The 25,762-nt window shown below is 50.9% G+C and overlaps 2 protein-coding genes across 3 annotated transcripts in view; both read left to right on the top strand.

Annotated features, from left to right (window-relative positions):
• Positions 1–7,382, top strand: part of THADA (THADA armadillo repeat containing) — a 295,937-nt gene extending 288,555 nt beyond the window's left edge. For both annotated transcript variants that reach the window (XM_079792262.1, XM_079792261.1), the window contains exons 37-38: positions 3,643–3,812; positions 4,849–7,382. In XM_079792262.1, coding sequence (XP_079648388.1) covers positions 3,643–3,812; positions 4,849–5,244 — 566 coding nt within the window. In that variant the 3' untranslated portion in view covers positions 5,245–7,382. The remainder of the gene's footprint in view (positions 1–3,642; positions 3,813–4,848) is intronic.
• Positions 7,383–9,608: 2,226 nt separating this feature from the next.
• ZFP36L2 (ZFP36 ring finger protein like 2) lies at positions 9,609–13,912 on the top strand. Its single transcript, XM_079792263.1, has 2 exons — positions 9,609–9,969; positions 10,502–13,912. The coding sequence occupies exons 1-2, from the start codon at positions 9,919–9,921 to the stop codon at positions 11,945–11,947; spliced, it is 1,497 nt and encodes a 498-aa protein (XP_079648389.1). The 5' UTR covers positions 9,609–9,918; the 3' UTR covers positions 11,948–13,912.
• Positions 13,913–25,762: the final 11,850 nt, after the last annotated feature.

The raw sequence follows: 25,762 nt of genomic DNA, 5'->3' as shown, positions 1-25,762 counted from the left end.
TTCCCCCCCAATTAATGGTTTTTGACAACCTTGTCAAAAATTGACTGTAAGTGTGAGGGTATAATTCTAGGAACTCAGTTCTATTCCATTGATCTATATGTCTGTCCTTATGCCATTACCACACTGTCTTGATAATTGTAGCTTTTTAAGTTTTAAAATCTGGAATTGTGAATCTTCCAGTTTTGTTACATTTTCCTAATTGTTTGGCTGTTCTGGACACACAACAGGTTCTTCAGACACACTTATTGCTTGGTCACTTGCTTTCTTACTTCCTTGAAGGACCAGTGAGCCTATGAAAGCTTGGCTGGCCTTCATAGCTGGGTGAAAATTTTCTCTCCTTACTCTTCAGCCTCCTTGTGAAGGGGATCTGGACTGTTCTGGCTCAGCTGTCTTAGTCCAGGACAAGGTAGTAAAAGAGGGAATGTGATGGGATGAATCTGGCCCCTTGAACAGGAGAAGGAGACCTAAATCAACTAATCGTCTCCCCACCCCTTTCCCAGCTTTCCTTCCCCTTTCCTCCTCATCTTGCAGGGTCGGTGTTGGGTGGTTATAATTCCATCTGGATCCACTTCCCGCCAACGCACCAGTTCTCCTCTTGTGCCTCTGTTACTCCCATCCCTCTCCTGCCACTTCCTAAGCATGATTCATGGCCAGATGGTGCAGGAGGGAGGATCTCTGTCCTGGCAGGTGTGGCAGTCTGGCCTTCCTTGTGGCATCTCTGGTCAGCTGCACGTGTCCTTGATGGACCTAATAGCAGGGTTGCCTGAGCTGCAGGCCCTGATTTTGCTGGTACATGAAAGTTTTGTCTTCCCTGTGGGGCTTTCAGCCCTTGCCTTAAGGAGACAATAAAAAAGAAGGGTGGGGAAAGGGGGGGTGAGTCAAAGGGCAGATCTTTTAGAAAGGTTTCAAGATAAGCTGACCTGCTATTGGTGCCACAATACTAAGGACTTACAGCTTTTACCTTTTTTTTCCCCTCAAAATACAGCCCTCAGCTGGGCGCTTTTTAAATGACTAAAAGTGATAAAACCAAGTCTGACTTCATCTCTGTAGGCTGCAGGGAGTGTTGCTCCATTGCCTCCCGGCAGGTTAGCGGGCAGCCTGTGCACCCAGGTCAGCTTGGCCCAGTGCCACCATTACTGGCTGTGTGGACTGGACCTGTTTACCCAACTGCTAGGCGCATCGCTTCCTCATTTGTTCCGTAGGGATACTTCCCTCATGGTGGTGGGAGCAGTTAGGGTTCAATACAAGGAAAGTGTTTGCTATTGTCATCAATAATACTAGTTAACCACTTATTGAGTGCTTTCTTTGTGGCCATCCCCATGTTAGTGTCCAGTAGGTAAAGGAAAGATTTCTTGATCTCAGAGCCATAAACTGGAATGTTCTGAGCACCTGCTTTGTGTTTAATCTGGTACTGTTCTTCGTGTGTCTGTTTAATTCTGAGGTTTGAAAGATGCCAATTAATTCTACCTCCTCCCCAAACAGGTTCTAAACCAGGTGAGAACTACACAGGGGAGTCAGGCAGAGCTAAAAACAGGGATTGTATTATAGGTGAAGGCTGGGCCAACACCTGGCTCAGACTTACAGCCAGAACGCACCTTCATACACACCTCTTTCTGTTTCCCAGTTTCACTCCTGGTTCCAGGGGAGCAGGGGCACTAGGGAAAGGTGTCCTGGGGGTTGATTGGGGCTCTGAAGGTGGTCACATCGGTCCCTGGGCTGCTTCCTGAGTCAAGGCTCTGCCCCGAGTGCTCTAAGTAATCCTGGCCCTGCTTATCTCGCCATAGAGACGTGAGATCTCTGGAATGTTGTGCTAATTCTCCAAATCCATGCTCTGCATACACCATGCAACTGGTCAATTTCAGTTTCTTTATAGCCACTTAAAGCTCTGTGACTATACACAGTCACAGTGTGTTAACCTGTCTGAGCCCTGGGTTCCTCATCTGTGAAGTATGGTCATACCCAACCCATAGGATGTTGAAGGACTGGAGAGAAAGTACTTGGTCGGGACCTAGCGCATGATAGGCTCTCATAATCGGCCTCAGGCTGGTTCCACACCATGAGGAACTCGGCCTTCCATTCCAGATGCCGAGCCTTCTAGCCCTGTGTGCTGAGCCCAATGATCTGTGGGTTGGAGTTGGAAATGTGGGGCCAAATGGTCTGTGAGCTGGAGTTGGAAATGTGGATTTGGGAAAAAGGTCTCAACAAAAGTGGGTTATTGAAAGACATGTACTGGTGCATGGATGGATCTACAGAGGTTCATTGGGTGGTGGGGTTCCAGTCCCATGTTTCAGACCTCTTCCAGGTTGGGGGTAGAAGGGGCGAGGTTGTTTGCGGAAGTGTCAACACCTCGAGCCTCCCTTCAAACCCATATTTAGGACTGTCTCAGGCAAGATGGTGAAGTAAGCAATGGTTTCCCCAAGGCACCCACTTCCTCTTTCAGCAGCTTTTATCCAGCCAGCAAGGAAGACGAGTGTCTGAAAGACGAAGTCACTATAAGACTGGGCAGCAAGATTGTGAAAAGCCAATTTATTAAAGCGATTAAAGCATGTGCCTTATTGTCAAAAAAAAAAAAAGACTGGGCAGCAAAATCTGAGCTAATCCCAGCCTACCGCCTGCTGTTGTACAGTTTATGAACTATAACACGATAGTTTTTGCATTTTTAGATGGTTGGGGGGAAATCAAAAGAAGAATATTTTGTGACATGAACATTACATGAAATTCAAATTTTATTGGGACATAAAGTTTTATTGGAACACAGCTACAACCATGTGTTTACATATTGTCTATGGCTACTTTCAGCAGAGTTGAGTAGTTGTGACAGTCTGAAATATTTACTGTCTGGCCCTAGCCGGTTAGGCTCAGTGGATAGAGCAACAGCCTGGGGACCAAAGGGTCCTAGGTTCACTTCTGGTCAAGGGCACATACCTTGGTTGCAGGCTCCTTCCCCGGCCTGGGCCCTAGTTGGGGCTCATGCAGGAGGCAACCAATCAATGAATTTCTCTCACATCGACATTTCTGTCTTTCCCTCTCTCTTTTACTCTCTAAAAACAAAAACGAAAATCAATGGAAAAATATCCTCGTGTGAGAAATATATACACACACACAAACACACACACATACACACACAGACACACACACATACACACATACACACACATACACATACACACACATACACACACACACACACACACACACACACACACACACACTGGCCTTTTAAGAACAAGTTCTCTGATTCCCTGCTAAGATGTTAGAGATTCTCTGTGTATGTTCCCAGCAGGATTTGCTGCTGGAGAAAGAGGCAAACCAATGGAATTTGGGCATTGTGGCAGGCCTGCTGAGGGGACACTGGGTGGGAAGTTTCCTGATAACCTTCCAATTACACTAGGCAGGCTAAGGGGAGCTAAATGTCTAGTCCTATAGGTGTGCTTGCTCCTATCCACACTGAGAGACTAGCTGTGTAGACAGCAAGACTCAGAAGTGGGTTAATAATCTTTAGTGAGCCTATCCCACCAGCTTCCCTGCCAGGCTGGTGGCATTGGTGTTGCCTGAGGCCCTTCATGTTCCCAGAATCCCACAGAGCCTCCCTGGATTGACTCTGAGCAGCACGGTCATTTCTCACCTCTCTCGTTTCCACAGAATTTGCCTTCTGCCAGGTGGATGCCTCCATCGCGCTAGATATGGCCCTGGTTGTGCTGTGTGACCTGCTCCAGCAGTGGAACCAGCTAGCTCCTGCACTCCCAGTCCTGCTGGGATGGCTGTTGGGAGAGGGTGATGACCTCGTGGTCTGTGTGGAGAACGAGCATCAGGTAGTCCTGGGGTCTTGGGGCAGTGGAGGTGAGGTGGGAGTGTCTTAAACACACAGGATACAGCACTTACAGGCTAACTCAGCCTAACATGACTGCTGAAACATGCTTCTGGATGCTCAGAAACTTTCCACGTGACCATGGCAACCTGCTGGGCGCTGCTGGGGCAGCTCTCATGCTGGCTTTTGGGGTTCTGGTCTATGGGGAGAGAGGACTTAAAAGAGGCTCCTTGGAAGCTGAGAGTTGGATTATGGAGAATTGTATTAGTCAACAGTGGAGGAGCCAGGGGCTCCATGTGGTGAGGTCTGAAGGTGAAACATTTCCAGAGAATCAGGGTCCTTCCAGGGTATTTGCTGACTGAAGAAAACTATTAGCCCCATCCAGGTGGGGGACTAGTCAACATACAGGAAAACCAAGGACTAAGACAAGCAGCAAAAGCATCTTCACAACTTCCCTTCACATCCACAGTATCTGACTCAGATGGCCTTCTTGGCATCACCAGCAGGCTGAGAGTTCAAAAGCAGCCTGTTGATGGGAAATTGAGAAACAAGATAAAATGTCTGTGATAAAATGGCCTTGAAAATCCCCAACATTATAAAAATTTAATTTCATACTCAGAGACTAGGTAGTGTCTCGTGTTTGGTAGTTTGCTTTTGTTCTGCTGCCGAGAGTTCCCTTCCTCCCTCCTCTCTGATTTCTAGATGCACCTTTATGTCCAGGGCCCACCCCCATGTTGAGGTCCCCTTTTCAGCACCAGGCCCCCAAAATATCTTGGCTTGGAACCACAAACATCTTTATCAAAGGTCATGTTAAGTCTGGAGAAAAAAAATTCCTCTCCGGTAGAGAAGTACGAGTGAAAATAGAAGGTGACCTTCAAGGCTGCAAGTGGTGTGTGTAGCTGGTGTTGACAGGCCAGAGTGGGCCCTCTCTCCTGTGGGGGAGGGGACACGCCTCTTCTGCATCTGGTAGGACTCTGATCTGGACTGGGGCTTGCAAGCATCCCCTGTAAGGTTGACTTTTGGCTTTTCATTTGATTTAGGTGGAAGAAGACTACCTGTTTGAAAAAGCAGAAATCAACTTTTGGGCTGAGACCCTGATCTTTGTAAAATACCTCTACAAGAACCTCTACCATCTCCTCTCCAAGTCCAACTGGCGTCCCCTCAGCCCTGAGAGGCTCTGTCATCTTCAAAGGACAGCGTCAGAGCAGTGCCACCTCCTTTCCCAGCTCTTCAAAGAGCTGCCACCACCTGCCGCGTTTCTGAAGACCGTGGAGTTCACCAGACTGTGCATTCAGGAGGAAAGGACCTTGGCTTGCCTGAGGCTGCTGGCCTTTTTGGAAGGAAAGGAAGGGGAAGACACCCTAGTTCCCAGTGCTGCTGACTCTTCAGCAGAAGCAAATCAGTTAACTCTTCTAGGAACAGAAATGGCTTGTTGAAGAAAGAAGACTTGCTGGGGGGTGAGGGTGGATTAGTCCCCACTAAACCTGCAGGAAATATGTTGGACATAAATTCACATTTTTTTTGCCCTTCATACCTCCCCGACTTCTGTGAGTCCAGTCTTTCTACAGAGGAGTTTTTCATCAGTTCACTCATTCAAGGCAGCCTGGTTTATTGCAGCTACTGTAGGAAGTGAGGCTACCACGTTGAATATTTGCTCTGTTCCCAGGTGCAGGCCACCTGTGGGCCTGAATTAGCCTTTTTCATCCTCCAGGACCTCTAATGTCCAGCCATAGCCGGCCTGCATTTTCTGTGAATTGACTGCATAGAATTGGGTTTTGACATATGATTCCCCTCCCCCCCCCCTTTTTTTTTTTTTTTTTTTTTGGCTGGATGTAGGAGCTGGATTTGTTGGCAAATGGCCCATTTGGTCAGAATTCTAAACTTTATTCCATTTTAGCTAAAGCAGAAATATGTTCCAAATGTTGGATGGATCCTGAGAGTATTAAGGATCAACTTCATACAAATAGGGGTTTTCTTTATTGCCTGCATGTGTGAGTCCTGAGTGACCTACACATGCCATTCTAATTATTGAAAGAGCCATTGAGAGCTCCTACCCCAGAAAAAGGTGTTTGTGCTAATGCTAGGGTACCTGATTTAGCCGCCCAGCGAAAGCATAGCCTCCTGGCTGTTAGACGGAACCTGGGGAAAGGAGAGCCAGAATAAATGGTGTATTTGATGCCTTCACTGTTTACTATCATTTTCTTAGTGACAATAACAAAGGGTTTCTTATTTAGGAGCCAGAAAATACATTGATCCATTTCAGTGATCGAATCTAGCAAGCCTAAGGGTTTTCTGCCTTTCCAAGCCCAGCCCTCTTCCTCAGACACCCAGCAGGTGTCACTCTTGCATACATTTTGCTGCTGGTCCTGTTTTTCATTGACTTGCCATTTTTAATTTGTTATTTCAGAGTAAGTGTAACCCTCAGGCAGTTATCTTGAAATTCGTAGCTTGGATGGGTCATAGCCTCATCCACATTCATTTTTCATCCTAGTTATCTGAAAAAGCCATTTTAGCAATCGTATATAAACCTGGCCCAGCTTTTAGGATCTGTAAATATTTTTAAATACTTTTCAGGTGAGCAGTCTCTTAGAATTATATTATTGATGTCTGAGGGTCTGAAGAGGCAGTTTAGAGGAGAGTTTGATATGATCATTTCCTACTGCAGAAAGGCTTATATTTCAGATACAATTTGTCTCTCTTTGAAGAAAACCACCTACCACTAAAAATACAGCCACACTAGAAGTATAAAGAAATGGCTCTTTAGGGAGGGAGAAAAGTTGACTTAGTGTCCAAAGTTTTGTCTTAATGAGAATAGGAGATTCCTTTGCTGGTTTTGCACCATTCAGCTCAAAAAAAATTTTTTTTGTGATTCTAAATTAATTTCCTGGTTAGGCATCTGTGTGGCTCACACACACTTGATGGGAGGTTGCCAACCTAATATTTCTTTTGTTCTGAGAAGGCCTGGCTGGTGAGAAGTCAGGGAATTGTTGGCATGATGTGCTGATAACCATGGTAGAATGTTATGAAACTGGCCCCAGCAAAGTCCAGCATTCCCTTTTTTTCTCCATTTAAAATGAAATACAAGCAGTTGCATAATAATAAAAATGTTTTATACCAGCAGGTACTCTGTATCAAAGCATGTACTATATAGCATGTTTATATGTTATTTCCAGAATCCTTCTACCAAGTCTACATAGCTGTTGACTAGGCAGAATTACCCTAGGGTTTGATCTTGGTTGGCTGTGGACAGCCTGGAAGGACAGGAGGGACAGATGTGTCACTGGTTTTGTGTCTGAAATCCTGTTGCTCACCTCCAATAGCAGTGGCTAGGGAAATGACTATCCTACACTTTCCTGATTCCCAGGGAAACTGTAGAATTCCCTACTGTCAGGGCCACCCTCAAATTGTTGTCTTTGGGGTCATTTCAACAAAGAACAAAACAGAACAGCCAGGGTTTTAGGAGTGTCCGCTGCAGCAGCCCAGCTCTATCTAGGGGCCAGGGAAGGCTGGGTCAGTCATAAGAATGAAACAGTCACCCACAGACAATAGTGTGGTGAAGGCCTGGGGAGGGGGGGGGCGGCTAGAAGAGGTCAATGGGGGAAAGGGGGAAATATGTAATACTTTAAACAATAAAGATTTTATATGTAAAATGCTAATATGCAAAGTGTCCCCTTGGGAGTTCGACCGCTCGCTATGACATGCGCTGACCACCAGGGGGTGGCACAGAACGAAGGAAGGCCCTGGCAGGCAGATGGGGAAAGGAGGCCCCAGCTGGCAACTGGAACGCCCCAATCAGCCCGGATCACCTGCCAGGCCTAGGGACCCTGCCTGTGCACAAATTTCATGCACCGGGCCTCTAGTATATATTTAAAAAAGAATGAAGGAATGAAGCAGTCACCTGTTCTGAGGGCACTATCCTCGAGTCTTAAGATTTGGTGCCCCTATCTCTGCATCCATGATTCTGCGGACCTCTAGCCATCTGGCCATAGACCAGAGGAGTGGCTTCCTCCGTTTTTTATGCTATGTAAATTTGCTTTAATTAATAGGATGGGGTTTACTTATCTTTTAAACACCTTTAACAACTCATTTGCACCTTGACAAAGGTGAGAAATGAGTAAAGCAGGAATTATCTCAGTTTCACCAGAAAACTCAAGTACCAAAGAGTCCTTGGTATACAAAAGTCATGTGATTTGCCTAAAATCACATGGCTTAGAAGGGGCAGGATCTGAACTTCAAGCCCTAAGTTTCTGATCCTCAAGTTTTTGCCTTACCCAGACTCCCGTTCCCTGGGTAGGTGTAGAGGGAGTGCAGCACTGGGCACTGCATTCAAGCTGAACTCGAAGGAGTCATTCCCTTCCAGGTTAGCGGAGAGAGGAAATGAGCACCTAATGGAAATGAGGGCAGAGCACATGCGAAATAAGATCAATTCGGGAAGCGGGTGTGGGTCAGGGAGCTTTCCAACTTAAGCCCAGTTGCAGCCTAGGCTGCCAGGTGTGCAAAATCATGGGCCCTGCTCCAGCTTTTTGGCAGCATAATTATAGGTAGGAAGTGGCAAGTGTCCTGCAACAGACTCTTATCTGCCCGAGTGGGACTGACCGCGGCTTTAGCCTCACTGGGCGCTAGAGGGGGGTGTCTGCCCCGTACCCGGAGGCAGAACATTTCCCGGCACAAGCTTTAGGGGTGTGGAGCTGGCGAGAGGAAATGGGGGCGAGTCCATCATCCCAGTCCTCGGTGCCCAGCCCTGCCTGGCCGCGCGCGGGCAGCTTTAGCCAGAGCCTGGGGCCCACAACGAGCTAAGTCGGGGCGCGGCTCCCCCAGTGGCCAGGGAGGGCTTGGAGGGTGCGCCAGGCCAAGGCTTCGGGCGGGCGGGGAGCTTGGCCGGCAGCTACACCCCAATCCCCGGGAGGGCTGGGAAAGGCCGGACTGACCAGGAGACAAACAGGGTGGCGGGAAGTCGCCTCCATGCCTACGCGGCTCTGCCTGCCTTTCCTCCCGTCCTCGCAGTAAACTCCCCCGCCCGGGACGCCCCGCGCCACTCCGCGACTTTGGCCCTGGCTCAAGGTCTTGTGATGTGATTAGCAAAGCCAGCGCCTTGTCCTCAGACACTGGGCCCTGCCCGGGCGTTCGGGCCCTGTTTACTGCGGCCGGGGCGGGGAGCGGGGCGGAGACACCGGCCCAGGCTCCTCCCGGCCAGACTGCCGCGGCGGCCGCCCGCGTGGCCGCTCCCGCCCCACCCCCACCGGGTCTCCACGTGCAGTCGGGACGAAGCCTCCACCCACCAGACTTAGGCCCTGAGCCCGCACCCCAACGTGCCCCCCGCTCCCCCTCCCCCCCCCCGGCCACAACACCCTTTGCAAACCAGCCGGGCCGCGCCGACGGTTGCAGTATTCTTGCATTTTGCAGTTCCCGCGTCCAGTATTGAACCCTGGGTGGGACATAAAAGCAACGCAATTTCGCCTAGCAGGACCGGGCGGGGAAAGACACGTCCAGGACTGCAAAACCTCAGCCACGTTTAAACGTGCCGGGGCTTCTCAACAGGGCAGCCCCAGAGGAGGGAAGCCGCGTCTCCCCACCGCCCAGCAGCAGCACCCATCTAGGCCGAGCTCCCAAGCCACCCCGGGCGCCCCGCCCCGAGGCTTCGCCCCTCCCGAGGAAGAAAAAAATTGGCGGCGGCCAATGGGAGGCCGGGAAGGCATCTGACGTCCGCTGGCCGGCGGGCAGCCTGTTGCCTGGAGACCCCAGCGGGGTGAGCCTGTCCCCTCCCCCGGCACGCGGCGGGCTATATAGGGCGCCGGCTCGCCTGCCCCCGAGTTCCAGCAGTCCGCGAGCTGCCGTCGGCTCCGCGCGGGGGGGGGGTGGGCTTGGCACCCCGGGGCGCGGAGAAGCGCTCTTTGCTTCTCTCCTTTTCCCCCACGCCGCACTCCTGGGGCACCCTCAAAACCAGTCCACGCTTCTTCTTCCCTCTCCTTCCTTTCTCGCTCCCTGCCAACTTTTGGTCCCTCCCCCGCCCCTCTCCCGTTATTCGTCGTGGCTCCGGTCCGGCTGCGCCGCTCCGAAGGTTCCTCCGGACCTCCCAGCCTGCAACTCGGACCCTTACAGGATCCAGAAACATGTCGACCACACTTCTGCCCGCCTTCTACGATATCGACTTCTTGTGCAAGGTACGCGGGGGAGCGAGGAGAGAAGAAGGCGGGCAAAGCAGGAAGCCCTATCGCGTTTTCAGACTTTGCCTTCTGTCCTCGGCTTTTGGGGAGCCCCTCCCCACCTTGACTTTTGGGGGGTTGGGGAGAAAAAAATCCCGAAGTTTGTAGTAGCCGTGCTGGTTGGTGCCTCGTGGGCAGGGAGAAGGAGCGGGGAGGGAGGACGGGCAGGAGGGAGCGGCTGTAGCTGTTCAGTTTCTCCCCGGCCGACCGCGGCCACGCTACCCGGGGCTTCCCGGACTGAGTTTGCGCCGCCCCAGCCAGCGGCCCACGGGCTGAGGATCACATGTCGAAACCCAGCACGGCGTGAAGTGGGAGTCCGGCTCCTACCAACGCGAACTTTTTCGCGTGTATGGGTGGAGGGTGGGGGCCGAGTCGAAATCAGCAATAAAAGAAAAAAGAATCAGAAGACTGGCAGTTATTCTGCAAACTCGCCCCAACTCTCGCCTCCTTGACCCTTTTTTTCATCCCTTCCCCGCTCTCCTTTTGGCAGACGGAGAAATCCCTGGCCAACCTCAATCTGAACAACATGCTGGACAAGAAGGCGGTGGGAACGCCCGTGGCCGCCGCCCCCAGCTCGGGCTTCACGCCGGGCTTCCTCCGACGGCACTCGGCCAGCAACCTGCACGCGCTCGCCCACCCCGCGCCTAACCCCGGCAGCTGCTCGCCCAAGTTCCCGGGCGCGCCTAACGGCAGCAGCTGCGGCAGCGGGGTGGCGGGAAGCCCGGCTTCCTACAGCACCCTCAAGGAGCCGTCGGGGGGCGGCGGCACAGCCCTGCTGAACAAGGAGAACAAATTCCGGGACCGCTCATTCAGCGAGAACGGCGAGCGCAGCCAGCACCTTCTGCACCTGCAGCAGCAGCAGCAGCAGAAGGGGGGCGGCGGCTCCCAGATCAATTCCACCCGCTACAAAACGGAGCTGTGCCGGCCCTTCGAGGAGAGTGGCACGTGCAAGTACGGCGAGAAGTGCCAGTTCGCACACGGCTTCCACGAGCTGCGCAGCCTGACGCGCCACCCCAAGTACAAGACGGAGCTGTGCCGCACCTTCCACACCATTGGCTTCTGCCCCTACGGGCCGCGCTGCCACTTCATCCACAACGCGGACGAGCGGAGGCCGGCGCCGTCGGGGGGCACCTCCGGGGACTTGCGCACCTTCAGCGCGCGCGACGCGCTGCACCTGGGCTTCCCTCGGGAGCCGAGGCCCAAGCTGCACCACAGCCTCAGCTTCTCGGGCTTCCCCTCGGGCCACCACCAGCCGCCCGGGGGCCTCGAGTCGCCGCTGCTGCTCGACAGCCCCACGTCTCGTACGCCGCCGCCACCCTCCTGCTCCTCGGCCTCCTCCTGCTCCTCGTCCGCTTCCTCCTGCTCCTCCACCTCTGCGGCCTCCACGCCCTCGGGCGCCCCGACGTGTTGCTCCTCCGCGGCGGCGGCGGCGGCGGCGGCGGCCGCCCTCCTGTACGGTACGGGAGGCGCCGAAGACCTGCTGGCACCTGGCGCCCCGTGCGCCGCTTGCTCGTCGGCCTCCTGCGCCAACAACGCCTTCGCCTTCGGTCCAGAGCTGACCAGCCTCATCACGCCACTCGCCATACAGACCCACAACTTCGCCGCCGTGGCCGCCGCCGCCTACTACCGCAGCCAGCAGCAGCAGCAGCAGCAGGGCCTGGTGCCCCCCGCACAGCCCCCGGCGCCGCCCAGCGCGCCCCTCCCCGCCAGCGCCGCCGCGCCGCCCTCGCCGCCCTTCAGCTACCAGCTGCCACGCCGCCTGTCCGAGTCGCCCGTGTTCGACGCGCCCCCCAGCCCCCCTGACTCGCTGTCGGACCGCGACAGCTACTTGAGCGGCTCCCTGAGCTCCGGCAGCCTCAGCGGCTCCGAGTCCCCCAGCCTGGACCCCGGCCGCCGCCTGCCCATCTTCAGCCGCCTCTCCATCTCCGACGACTGAGGCAAGAGGGCGCCAGTGAGGAGGAAGGGAAGGCCGGGGCCGGGTTCTGGGGGTGTTGGAGGGTGCCCCTGCCATCTCGACCGAGCCAGGGGCAGGGGGACACGAGAGTTGGGGGGGGGGGGGGGTGTGGAAAAGGCCACGTGCAGACTGCAGGCTGGACCGAGCACTTGGACTCGAACTTGTGTGCCAGGAGGGGCCTCCACCCCTCCCCTTTCGGTTTCCTCTTGTTTTGTTTTCTATTATTATTTTTATTATTACCAAGTTTCATTCTTGTTGAGAAAAAAAAAAAAGCCAACGAACTTTTTGTATTGATGAACAAAATATTCACAACTTGGGCAGTTGTGATGCGAATAGAACAAAAAAAAAAAAACCAAACAAACGTTTTCAGGTCTCAGATGAGTTTGGGACTTTAGGGGAAAAAAATCAACCCAGCACCAGCAGCTACCAACCACCATTCCATATCCTCACTTGAAAAGCATTAGTTACAGTCCAGATGTGGGAACTCCTATCTTGAAAGAAGTTCCTTACTGTGTTTGTCTCAGACCAGTGTAAACAAACCAGCCAAGCCACCACCTTGTTAAACCTGTAAGCTTCTAAAATTTAATACTTTGCCAAGAACATGCCTTGATGGTAGGCTCCATAGGTTCATTTGTTTGTATTTTAACCGAGTTACGTGTGCCTGGAAAAAAAAAACTTGCATTCCAAAGTTTCATACTGGGTTACTGGTTTCATTGCCACCACTTACTTAGTGGATGTTTAATTTAGAACCATTTTGTCTGCTCTCTCTGGAAGCCTTGGGCAGAGCTTAGTTTGTAGTTGTTGGGGAATAACTGCTGAATTTTTAGCTGTTTTGAGTTGATTCGCACCACTGCACCACAACTCAATATGAAAAAAAACTATTTAACTTATTTATTATCTTGTGAAAAGTATACATTGAAAATTTTGTTCATACTGTATTTATCAGGTATGATGGAAAGCAATAGATATATATTCTTTTATTATGTTAAATTATGATTGCCATTATTAATCGGCAAAATGTGGAGTGTATGTTGTTTTCACAGTAATATATGACTTTTGTAACTTCACATGGTTATTTTATTGTAAATGAGTAAAAAAATCTTAATTTAAGAGATTGTATGTAATATTTATTTCATTAATTTCTTTCCTTGTTTACGTAAATTTTGAAAGATTGGATGATTTCTTTACAGAAATCTACATGCTGTGGAAGTAGTTTAAGAGTTTTCTTAGAATGTATAATGGTTGCAGCCCATCCAACTATACAGAAAAAGTGACCACATACTTAGCAGTCAGGGTTAAATGTGGCATGCTTTCCTCATTCCAACTTTATAAACTAGCAAAAGATGTTTCTGTTTGCTTATCCCACCATTCTACTGTGACATTTTCTGCGTATAAAGACATGTAGCAATAATGGGGGGTAGTCCCACAGTGCCTTTGGAAGGGCCAGAACTAGCCTTAAATCTTCCTCAACCAAATAAGTATTTTGTCGATTAGTGCTTGAGAGAATTTGAATGTAGGATGGGTTCAACTGCACAAAAGGAAAAGATTTTTTACCACTTTTTTTATATAGATAAAGTGAAGAGGCCACCTCTTAGTGCTAAAATAATAGTACGTTATTACATGAATATGCCTTGTTTGATTACAGAAAATTCCAAAACTTGTACTATTTTTCTTCCCATGTAGAAAGGCAGGAATGCTTTTTTCCTGGACAGCGGGTGAATGAGCAGTAGCTTTAGTTTGTATGTACGTAGGTACAGTTGGAGCACTATGTTATGTATGTACTCTGGACTACTTTGACAGAAGTAGGTATTTGAATGTAACAAGACAAGTCAACTTGAGTTGTAATATATTTTGGGGAATCAGTTCACTACAGATTGTGACTGTAAACATTGTACTGTAAATGTTTTGTAGTTTTCCCCCCAATAAAATTTTTGGGAAAAAAAGGTATTCACGTGTAAGGTAGCTTTTTATTTTTATGGGAATATCTAGCTTCCCATCATTTTGTCAGGCCTGGCCCAGGTCTCAGAAGGGTTGGGGGGCTAGGATTTAGAGAGCTAGCAGAGTCTGCCCCTCCATATTTTATACAGTAAATTCTTTAGCTGAAAAAGTTAATTATTTGGACTGTCAAGGGTATTCGTTAGCTGTTCCCCTTGGTAATAAGGTTCATCCCAGTGTTGGCTGGTGGCAAGGCCTGGCTGGGAGGCCTGAAGGGGCGTGGCCTGCCTGTGAGTCATCAAGGGGATCACGTGTCTGCAATGGCAGCTGAAGATTTTTTTTATTTTTTTGCTGGGAAGCCCAGGAAACTAAACTGAGTGGGGAGAGGAGGACAGTCTTGCCAGGCTGTGGGCTGCAGGCCCTCAAAGTGCCAAACTGGAGGTGTGGGGGGTTAGGTCGGGGATTTTCCTGGACTTTGGGAAGCCTGATTGTGTCCTTGTCCAGAGAGGAGGGAAGATGAAAGAGGTTAAACTTACATCTGGGTAATGTTTGTTTATGCGGACAGTTTGCTCTGGGAGTGAGCACACGTGTTCCTTATGCAAATGCTTAGTGTCTGAGGTGACCCAGTGGCCAGAAAGCACATTCAACCCAGGTCTCTGGGAAAAGGAAAAAAAAAACCTACCAGTTTGCTGATTCTCAACACAGTTTAACAAAACCTTAGGTTTTGGGTTGTTTTGGTTTTTTTTCCCTACAATCACTTTAAAAACTTAAAAAACGGATTCATAAGTCATATTTTTTCTTCGCCTTTCTCCACCCCCGCACAGTTCAGACACTTTTTCCAAAGTAGGTAAGACATTGAGCGAGTTAGTTTTCTTATCTACAGCAGCTGGGCTCTATCCACCAATACTCGCATCCCCTCTCTCCCAGCATAGCCAGCCAGATCGCCTGTGTCTCACAGCTGAGCCGGCTGGGGGTGGGCAGCATGCCGGCCCCACTGGGCTTCGGGCAGCTGTTTCACGTTAACGGTGATTGCACTGGTGTTAGCTGGCTGCCAAAGCGGGGTGAGGAACAGTTTCAAAGTTCTCCCAGATGCCCGGCCCTTGGCTGAGGGCCTCCGCAGTGGGGGAGGGGAAACCCGAGGCCGAGGAGGGTTCTCCAGCAAGGACCCTGCAGGCCCTCTGGCCTCTTCGCCGCAAAGAATGTGCAATGGGGAGGAAACGTCTAGAATGTGGTGCTGTTCAGGCCAGGCTGCGTTCCCAAGGCCTTGCTTCCACTTCATTCCAAAGCTTATTTTCCTTAAACAGGGACTTTTGATCAACTGGAATGTTCGACTTCTTTCTGGGGTAAGCCACATTTATTTTTCAAAATTGGCTTGTTTGCCAGCCCAACTGCTAAGATCTGATGTGTTTTGTATTTTAGACCCAGTGGGGTGTGGAAAGCTTGGGGGCGGAGGGGCGGGGGGCGGGCAGTGGGGGGGGGTGGAGGAATCATTCAGAAATTTCCTCTTGCCACAGATCAATGGAGGGTATGTAGGTCATTGTCTCTGCAGCGGCTGGAATTCACAGCAAACAAAACTCTCTCCTATTGCTTGATCACCCTTAGGAAAGTTTTCGCGTAAACTAAAGGAGCAAGAAATGACAAACTGCAAGTAAAGACAAGCCAGGATTTCTATCACAGGCTGGGGAGCGGAACTAAAACTGACTGGCTGGAAAACTGTGTTCACTCAAGATAAAATTCTTTTGTAGTCAGTTGTGAAAAGGAGCCCGTAATGTGTGTTTAGAATGCCCTTAATAGGGTGGCATTTTCCACCAGCTGTTTGAAAACGAAGGTGTTTCTTAAACAACCCAATTAGTGTGTACCACCTTCTAAATGATTTCAGAGAAGGGATGCGTGCGTGGACATATTTTCTGGCACTCGCTCTGTCTGAATCTACTGCTGAGGGCATGAAAGGAGGGGTTGGGGGGGGGGGGACACAAAAAAACTATTGAGAAGGCCAAAGCTCTGCGCCCACCCATGGGGATAGATGGAGGATTGTGAGCTCTGCAGCAGCTCAGGAGCCCGGGTGAAAGGGCCAGGCCTGGGAGGGCCCAAAGCAGTCAGGACTAGCAGGCATAGCTCTTGGCTGCAGGTCTGGCCCTGCACTAGAATGCTCAGTTCTAAAATCCCCAGGCTGGGTGTGTGCAGGGAGGAAGCCCGCTGGAGTGCATTTGAACGTGGAAGGGAACTGTCCCCAGGCACTCCCTCTTCAGTTTTGCTTGTGGTGACAAGCGTGGGGACAGATGTGACTCTGCCTTGAAAGTGGAAGCTGGGTCTCTCTGCCTTCCTTGGCCTTGCGAGTGAGTGGGAGCTGACTCGGCCCCTAGAGGGTAAGCCCAGGCCAGGCTTACCTTCCATCAGGGGCCTGTAGCCACTTTCCATTGTTATGATCTTATTTCATTGGGTTTGTTTTTTCTGGTTCGCACTCCAGGAGATGTGCAGACCTGTGGCCATCCAGGGCAGGTCCAGTTCCATGCTGCTGGCAAGGCCAGGGAGGGAGGGAGCAAAAGAGGGAGGGCCAGGGAGGAGCGAGGCCTGGCAGCTGGACAGGCCTGCCCGGGAGGAGCCCTGCGGGAAGGAGGCGGGTGGGGGTCTGGGCTGCAGGAAGCCACAGCACCGCCAGGGCCCACACCTGCCTCGGTGTGTTCTTCCAGCCTCTCCCGACAGATTGTGCTAGAGCTGGAAAGCGTATGAGTGTGTATGTGTCTAAGGGTATCTGCATGCGTGGAGGGAGGCCTGTGGGGGGGGGGTGTCCATATGGAGGGCGACGTGTGTGTGTGTGTGTGTGTGTGTGTGTGTGTGTGTGTGTATGTGTGTGTATATATATATGTGTGTGTGTATGTGTGTGTGTATGTGTGTGTATGTGTGTGTCCTTCTCTGTCAAGGTGGGTGTGCACATGTTCGTAAGTATTACCCTGTGCGGGTGCTCAGGGGTCTGTGTGTGTGGTGTTTCCGTGGGGGAGTACTGTGGTTTGGGGCTGTCTGTGGGTGTGTGGATCTGTGTGGAGTATGTATGTCTAGAGGGTGTGTGAGTCTATGGGTGGGTGTGGAAATATGTGTGTGTGTGTGAGTATGGGTGTGAGCTTGGGTGTGTCTGTTGCTCTGGCTGTGTGTAGGTGTATGTGTGGATCTGTGTGTGGGTGTGGGTGTGGGTTTGGGTGTGCCTGAAGCTGTGGCTGTGTCTGTGTCGCTAATGCTGTGTGGGTAGGTGTGTGGGTCTGTGGGGTGTGAGGGAGGCCCTGTCAGAGTTGCTGTATGTTTGGGTCTGGATGTGTCTGTGTGTGTGGGAGTGTGTCCATGTGGGGGTCAGGGTGTTAACCACACCTACAGAGGAAAAGCAGCCCCTTTTAGCAGGCCTCTTTTCAAGTTACAAACTGCTTTCAAAACCCGGAAATGACGGCCAGGCTGTCGTCCGCTTCCTGCAGGGCGGTGGGCAGAACAGGGCTGATGGGAGGGAGGGTGGCAGACAGGCCTCCAGGCCTGCAGGGACCCCCCGACCCACCTTACTGTGGGGCACACCTGCCGGGGACAGGCCTCCTGGGTCTGAGTAGAGGGACATATTTAGAAACAGTTCTCTGGTTGGAGGAGGAAGGAGCCCGATTATTTTCATCTGTGCAGAAATAGCTGTCAGATAGGCGTGTGGCGCCCCGGGGTGAGAGCAGCTCTGAAATAGAAGGGCAGATACTCACTTCGGGCAGACAAGAAAACTCCTCAGCGCGCTGAAACCGGGTTTAAAATATTTCTCTAAAAATAAGCTTTGTTTTCCTTGTGGATTCCTCTGGCAATTGGGCCCTTGTGTCAGGGTGCTGAGCTGGCCTGGGAAGCCAGGCGGAATTTTTTAAAAAGCAAGTGTTTCCCAGCTGTGGCCTTGGAACGTTCTCTGTTTTCCATTTATTAAACTCCTCGTTTCCGGCTAATTAAAATGATTTTCAAATAAAACTCCCTGGCCGAGCAATATTTGATGAAACACAGAATTCCCAGTGACCCCCTCTGCAGGAGGCTGGGCTGCCTGTGACCCCTCCACGGGGCCCGTGCTGGTTTTACTGGGAGGAGCGAAGCCTTTGAAATGCACGCCCAAGGCCTTGTCTTACCAAGTCCCACCCTCCTGTGGTGATGGGTGAGTGGCTGCAGGCAGGGCAGTCTCTGAGCCCTGCCCCACTTGCCAGCCTGCTGTTTCTTTCCCTGCACCCCTGGCTCTTGTTGAAGATTCAGGTCCCCGTCGGGCCCTTGTGCCAGGACTTTACTGAGCACCTACTGGATGCCCAGACTCCCTGGGCAACACGCTGTGGAGATGGAAATGCAGGCAGGAGGCATGTATTGCTGAGGGCCAGAGGTGGTGTGATTCCGAGTTGCTGGCAGGTCCCCCTCCCTGCCCTGGGATTCAGTCCACATATCACAGGGGTGGGATGCGGGGACTGCTGACCTGACCTTGCAGTTATCCCACAGACCGTTCTTGACCGCCTAGTAAAAGCCTGCACAGGGGTAACAGATGAGCTGACCGACGTCATCCCTGCCTTCATGGAGTGCACATAATGTTTTCAAGCTTCCTTCATGATGTCGCTTGCATCAGCCTTCTTTCCTTCGTTTGGCAGCATAATGTTCCATCGTATGGACGGGCCACTTTCGGTTTATAGACATTAAAGTTGTCTTCCTTTTGGCTGCTGTTGAATGATGCTGCTGTGAACGTCCATGTACAGTTTTTGTGTAAACATACGTTCTCACTTCTTTTGGTTATGTACCTAGAAGTAGATATTAGCATGGCCCCTGCACAAGGATGACATGGTAAGTCTATTGGCAGATCACATGGTAAGTCTATGTTTAACTTTTTGAGGGCCGCCATACTATTTTCCAAAGGGATGCATTGATTTTTGTAACTATTTAATTAGTGTCTGTTTTCCCTGCTCAACCGGATGCGTGTTTTATGATGTCCACTTAAAAATAAAAAAATAACACTTGGTCACAATAGCCAAAGAGTGGAAACTACCCAAATGTTCATCAACAGATGGATAAATAAACAAAATGTGATCTATCCGTACAATAGAATAGTATTTAGTCATAAAAAGGAGTGGAGTATTGATTCACATTACAACATGACTGAATCTTAAAAACATTACGTTGCATGAAGGAATCCAGACACAGAAGACTACATATTTTATGAGTCTACTTATATGAAATGTCCAGAATAAGTAAATCTGTGGAGACAAAAAGTGGGTTTACGTTTGACAGGGGCTAGGGAATGAAGGGGAATGACTGCTAATAGATTCAGTGCTGCTTTTTGGGTTGATGAAAATATTCTGGGATTAGATAGTAGTGATGGTCGAACAACCTTGTGAATATAATAAAATTTGTACACTTGTGTGCTTTAATCTGGTGAATTTTATTGTATGTGAATTGTATCTTAATTTTTTTTTTAAGTATACTCACAAATTGAAATCTGGGGTATGAAAGAGAAGGACAGCCCTAGCCACCTTGGCTCAGTGAATAGAGCGTCAGCCTGTGGACTGAAGGGCCCTGGGTTCGATTCCAGTCAAGGGCACATGCCCAGGTTGTGGGCTTGCTCCCTAGTAGGGGGCGTGCAGGAGGCAGTTGATCAATCATTCTCTCTCATCATTGATGTTTCTCTCTCTCTCTCTCCTCTCCCTTCCTCTCTGAAATCAATAAAAATATATTTTAACCCTTTGCACTCGCTTGCTTTTTTCTCGATTCCTTTATTCTACTCGGGATTTAATTTTTTAAATACCCCAGATTTTACAAAGCGTGGCAGTAGAATAAAAAACTGGAGTTTCTTTTCATACAAACTTATTTATTTGGATTTTTTTATATTTTAAATGATTGATACATTCAAAGAGTATAAAAGAGCTGCTACCGATGCTAACCGTGTCGAGTCACACTCGACATCCGAGTGCAAAAGAAGAAGAAAGAGAAGGACAGAGAATGAGAGAGCCTCTGTTAGGAAAGCCAACCTCGCTCAGGGTCTGGGAAGCTTCTAAAGAAGTAAGAAGGGCATAGGGCAAGTAACAGTAAGGCAAAGGGCCGGCGAAGTAAAAGGAGCAGCTAGGTGCTTGCTTCAGCAGCACAGACACTAACGTTGAGATGATCCAGATATTAGCATGGCCCCTGCACAAGGATGACATGCAAATTCATGAAGCATTTCTTATTTTTAGAAGGTTATTAGAATTGGCTGTGGTGATCACTTTCTAAGGTATGTAGATGTCAAACAATATTGTTTCTATGTTGTACACCTGAAACTAATATAATATTGTATGTCAACTAATACTTTCTTTTTGCTGTTAATCCTTACCGGAGGATATTTTTCCTTTGATTTTTAGAGAGTGGAAGGGATGGGGAGAGACAGAGAAACATCCATGTGAGAGAGACCCATCAATTGGTTGCTTCCCACATGCACCCCAACCAGACCAGGGCTGGGGATCGCCCACAACTGAGTACATGCCCTTGACCGGAATTGAACCCGGGACCCTTCAGTCCATAGGCGGACACTCTATCTACTGTCAACTATACTTTTTTTTTTTAAAAAGGAGCAGCTAGTGCAAAGTGGTTAAAGGGAGCATTGTTCCAGAGAGGAAAGGAAAGATGGATACAGCACCTGGGGCTGGAGAACAGAGCAAAGTGGCACAGGATGGGGCTGGGCAGTGGGCTCAACACTCAAGAGACCACTAGCCTGCCCTCTGCCCCCCACCAATTCCTGTATTAGAGCATCCTATTTTTGGTCTGATGATTTCCTTTGAAATTTGCTATATTTCAGTTAAACGTTTTCAATTAACATTTTTTAAATTAAAAAATTGTCCTCAGAGCACCCCCTAAAAATGTTAACACCCCTGAGTGGGGGACTCATTGGGACCTTTCATCTCAGAGCTCAGTAGGTTCCCCTCCGTGGGAAGAACTGGGGACTCTGGAGTCAGAGGTATGGAATGGGTCCTATTTGCTGCCAGTTACCCCCTGGGTGACCTTTGAGCCTCAGTTTCTTCATTAGAAAAATAAAATGGGTTAATCTATTGTTGTCCTTGTTTTTGTTGTAAAGATTAAGTGAGATACTATGTGTCAAAGGTTTTGCCTAGAGGTGGTAGGTATTCAAGGAGAACTAGCTGGCTATTATTACCATTATGTTTCATCATCCTTCTCTTCCTCTCGGCCCCCAGCTCATGCCCACAGGATTGGAATGCCTTGAAGATCCTCAGAGTGACTCTTTATGGAGCCCCTATTATGCACTAAAGCTTTATGTATGTTAATAACAGCCTTTATATCTACTACACAAGACTGAGGGACTACTACTGTCCCGTTTCAAAGATAAGGAAGCTGAGCTCAGAGAAGTTCTGTGCCCGGGGCCAGGCGGCTGGGGAAAGGCTGAAGTAGAATTCAAAGGCATCGCAACTGTGGCTCCTTCAGATGGCCCCGGGCTGCCTCTCTGACTCCTCTCTCCCTGCCTTCCTCCCACACTGTCTGCGAACTCAGCTTTCCACATCTGCGCTTTAAAAACACAACCACTTCAAGCCATTCTTCGCTCAAAATCCTCACTGAGAATAAAATCTAAAATCTTAGCCAGGCCAGCCTATGAACCAGGAGGTCACGATTTGATTCCTGGTCAGGGCACATGCCCGGGTTGCGGGCTGGATCCTCATTGGGGGGGGGGGGGGGGGGGGGGGCATGCAGGAGGCAGCCGATGAATGACTCTCATCATTGATGTTTCTCTCTCTCCCCCCCCCTCTCTCTTCCTCTCTGAAATCACAAAAAAATAATATTTTTAAAAATATTTTAAAAATAAAATATATAATAAAACAATATATTTTTTTAAAAATAAAAACCTTAGCAAGTCCTACGTTACCTGTAGGACCCAGCCGACCGGCCCTACAGCCCCTTTCCTTTCTGACCTGACTCCTCCTCCCCTCATCCTGCTCCAACCACGCAGCCTCCTTTCTGCGTCAGGGCCTTTACACCTGCTGTTCCCTCTGTCTAAACAGGCTCTTCTCGTGGCCTGTTCTCAATTTTCCGCTAAGTGTCACCTTTTCAGGAGCCACCCAGACCACCCTCTCTAAAACGACAGCCCCATCTGGCGTTTCTTCTCCCTCATCCTGCTTATTTTCCCCGTCTTGACCGCCTCAGCCCCTCGGGCTCCCCTCTCCCCTGGACAGCAGGTGAGCGGGCGCCCCGGGCGCTCCTCCTCCCAGCCACCATTCCCCAGAGCCAGCTTCTCAAACACACTCAGGTGGTCACGCCCCTCCCGCCCACAGGCCCGGAAGGGGTCCCTCACGCCTCGTTCAATTCCAAGCTTCCAAACGTGCTCCCCTGGTGTCCCTCTGCCTCCTCAGTCTCAGCTGAATCTCCACCTCACCCGTCCACCCGCCCAGCCCCAGCCCCCCAGGGCCCCTGCGCAGGCCGGGCCTTTGTCGGAGCGCATTCCCCTACACCCCTGTCTTCCTCCCTAGCCTGGAAGTTCCTTCAAAGTGAGAACCGTCATGTTCCTCTTTGCACACCCCAACCTGGCTCCTAAAAGGGCCTCAGTAACTAAAAAAAAAAACCCACCAGCCCCTGTGAGAGGGGTGCTGCGCTCTCCCATCTGACAGGTGACGCTCAGAGAAACAAAGACATTTGCCCAAGGTCTCCCAGCTCGTGAATGGTGGGGCCACGATGCCACCCACGCCCACGCCCCATGCCAGGGCAGAGTGCCCGGCCGTTCACCAGGGGGGAAATGCACAGTTCTTAGTAGACCCAGCCTTTCGCTGAGTTTTTCCTTCTATTCCAAACGTACGCAGGCTTTTCCTGAACACCCCAGCTGCAGACATTGAATTCCAATGCGGACAAATGGGGAAGTCCCTCCCAACCTTCCTCCCCAGTCACACTCCGCCAAGCTGGGCACTTGGTAACCGCTTTGTGTGAGGAGTTCCAGAAATGGGATGGCGCAGCTCTGCCTCTAAATATGTACCCACACACATTCATGTATGGTTGGGCTCCCTGCATGGGGCGCGCCGGCCTCCTGCCCGCCCTCGCCGTGGTCTCGTTTCCGTGGGTGAGGCCCGGGGATGGCCGGAGCGCTGCGTTACAAAACTGCTGTGGGCATCCTTATGCACAGACCCCGGGGTGAGTGTTCCCACCAGCTGACTCCCTAGGGGCAGCATTGCTGAGTCCTGGGGTGGCTCCCGTGTTTCTGTGGAGATAATGTGTATGTAAACCCTTGAAACTGCCCTAACTGGTTTGGCTCAGTGGATAGAGCGTCGGCCCAACGACCGAAGGGTTTCAAGTTCGATTCCGGTCAAGGGCACGTACCTCTGCTGCAGGCCCTCCGTTGCCTCGGGTGTAGGAGGCAACCAATCGATGTGTCTCTCTCACATTGGTCTTTCTCTCGCTCTCTGTCTCTTCTCCTCCCTTCCACTCGCTCTAAAAATCAATGGGAAAATATTCTCAGGTGAGGATTAACAAAAAACAACAAAGAAAACCTTGAAGCCCAGCCAGTGGTTGAGAGTTGACCAGGAGGTCAAGGTTCGATTCTCGGTCAGGGCACATGCCCTGGTTGCGGGCTCAATCCCTGCTGGGGGTGTGCAGGAGGCAGCCGATCAATGATTTTCTCTCATCACTGATGTTCCTATCTCTCCCTCTCTGAAATCAATAAAAATTGTTTTAAAAATAAAGTTTACAACCACAAAAAAATAAATAAAACCTTGAAACCTGCCATCCTAGTAACCCTCCAACAATGTGGCACTAAATGCCCACCCCCTCCACCTCTCTGGGTGCCTCAGAGACCATTTCTACCCCAGTTCACTCCCGGTATGGCTGTTCTGAGTTTCCGGAGTCCACGGACCAAGGGCTGCCCCTTGGGGTCTGGCCTTTCTGTCTCCTGTCCTGCTCTCCCGTCCTCCAGTGGCTACGCCCCAACTCCTCCACCTCGGGGCTGGTGCCAAAGATGAGGCTGCCCCTGAGGGCACCTGAGGACAAGGAAGTGGGAAGATTGTGCCACTAATTGTGACTGTTGCTGGGGGAGGCAGAAAGCCTCCCGAGACAATAGTGCGCCAGTGGAGGGGGGTGAGGCTGTGTAGGTGCGTCTCTGTGTGTGTGTGTGTGTGTGTGTGTGTGTGTGTGTGTGTGTGTCTTCGGGGCGGTTGTGTCAGGCGTTATGTAATGGAGGCACTCCCTGGGCCAGCAAACCGCAGTGGTGTAACCGCCAGCCGGCTGAGCCACCAGCAGGAAAGGAGGGAAAATGTAAACACGTTCCGGGCCTTTCCCTGGCCCGCCACAGCAGACCCCGAGCAGGGCGGCTCTTCCGGCTCTCCCTTCCCACCACCTGAAGCCCTGTGGGCCGGCCTGGGAGGGAGTGATCCTGGAGGCTGAGGAGACAGGGGCCAAGGGACAGGACCAAGAGGGGAGCCAGCAAGGTCTGCCTGGGTGTGGGTCTGCCACTGGCTGTGCATCCCCCCGCATGAGGCCTGCTGCCTTTCTCCCCAGAGCTGGCCTCTGCTACGTGCCTTCGAGGGGCTCCCTTTGTCCCAGAGCCTCAGCCTGGCAGAGGAGCCCCTCACCCTGCCGTGAACCGTGTGGACTGGCCGCTCACCTGCTCCCATCCTGGGGTGGCCTCAGGGTGCAAAGGTGCACCTCCTCCCTGCCCCCCACACCTCACCTGCAGGCCAGCGCATGCCTTCCCAGCCAGCTCCCAGCGGCTCCTCTTCCAGGAAGCCTCCCCTGCCTGCTCCAGGCCAGTTCTTTCTGCGTTGAACTCCCGAGGCGCCTCTGGACACACAGCCTGACATCTGGCCACGTACAACCGTCCCTGGTTCTCCAGTTGTTCACTTTAGTCGTAAGGGCCACAATTAGGCAGTCCATTCTCTGCCAAACCCCGTCCCTTGAGGTGCCCTCATTATCACATGTCATCCTCCCGCCAATCCTAGAATGTGGCATTCTGACCGCCATTACATAGCCGAGAACCCAAGGGGAGAGAGACTCAGTGGATTATCCAGCTACACCTGGAAGACTCTGATGGCAGAGCCTGTGTTCATCACCTCCCATAGCCAAGCTCCATCTACCCACATCTCTAAGCTCTTGGAGGACAGGTGTCTCTTCCATGTCCCAGCTGGACTCCTACCAGATGCTCAAATAAAGGCAGTGGCTTCCCCAGTGGCTGGCATATAGTTGGTGCCCTTTAACTACAAGTTGACTGGAGAACTGGTTGGACAGAAGGGAATGGAATCTTTTATTCAGAACAATAGCGTGATATGTTAAGAGCAGGGTTTTTGGAGTCACACAGCTGTATGATTGTAGGCAACTTGTGAAACCCTCTGAGCCTCAGTTTCCTCATCTGCAAAGTGGGAATGGCCGTGGTGTCTTCTTCACGAGGTTATTGAGAGGATTATATTCAACGCTGTGCATGATAGGAACGGCCCAGTGCCTGGCATGCACTTGGCGGTCAATAAAAGTCTGCTGCTGCTGCCACCTTCCCCCCAGCCCCGTCAGTGGTATTTCTGGACAAGCCTCTTTCCCTGTTTTATAGGTGAGGAAACTGAGGCCCAGGGACATGTCTTTCCCGAGATCTTGCAGGGTCTGGATTGCAACTGCGAATTACTGATTCTTACCCCAGACTCTTCCCAAGACAGGCCAGTGTTTTCATCCAGGACAGTGTGGGTAGAGGTGGTGGGGTCAACTGAAGAAAGGTATTGTCCTGGACTTTTTAAATGTTTCTGATCAGCTCAAGGATAGTGTCTTCTAAGAAAGATGGGCACCCACATCTTCCCATCCCAGTGAGGGGAGGGGTTAATCAGGGAGGGCTTCCAGGAAGAGGCAGGTATTAGTGCAACCCTGACCCTTAAAGGAGGAACACTGTGGCAC

Source organism: Cnephaeus nilssonii (assembly GCF_951640355.1).
Source record: "Cnephaeus nilssonii genome assembly, chromosome: 15".
Lineage (NCBI taxonomy): Eukaryota > Metazoa > Chordata > Mammalia > Chiroptera > Vespertilionidae > Cnephaeus > Cnephaeus nilssonii.
This window is presented reverse-complemented; position numbering and strand designations above follow the sequence as displayed.

Bases quoted from the DNA above. Each gene is read 5' to 3' on its own strand.
- ZFP36L2 (XM_079792263.1), top strand. From the start codon at position 9,919: ATGTCGACCACACTTCTGCCCGCCTTCTACGATATCGACTTCTTGTGC. The intron at 9,970-10,501 runs GTACGCGGGGGA...TCCTTTTGGCAG, and splicing joins ATATCGACTTCTTGTGCAAG to ACGGAGAAATCCCTGGCCAA.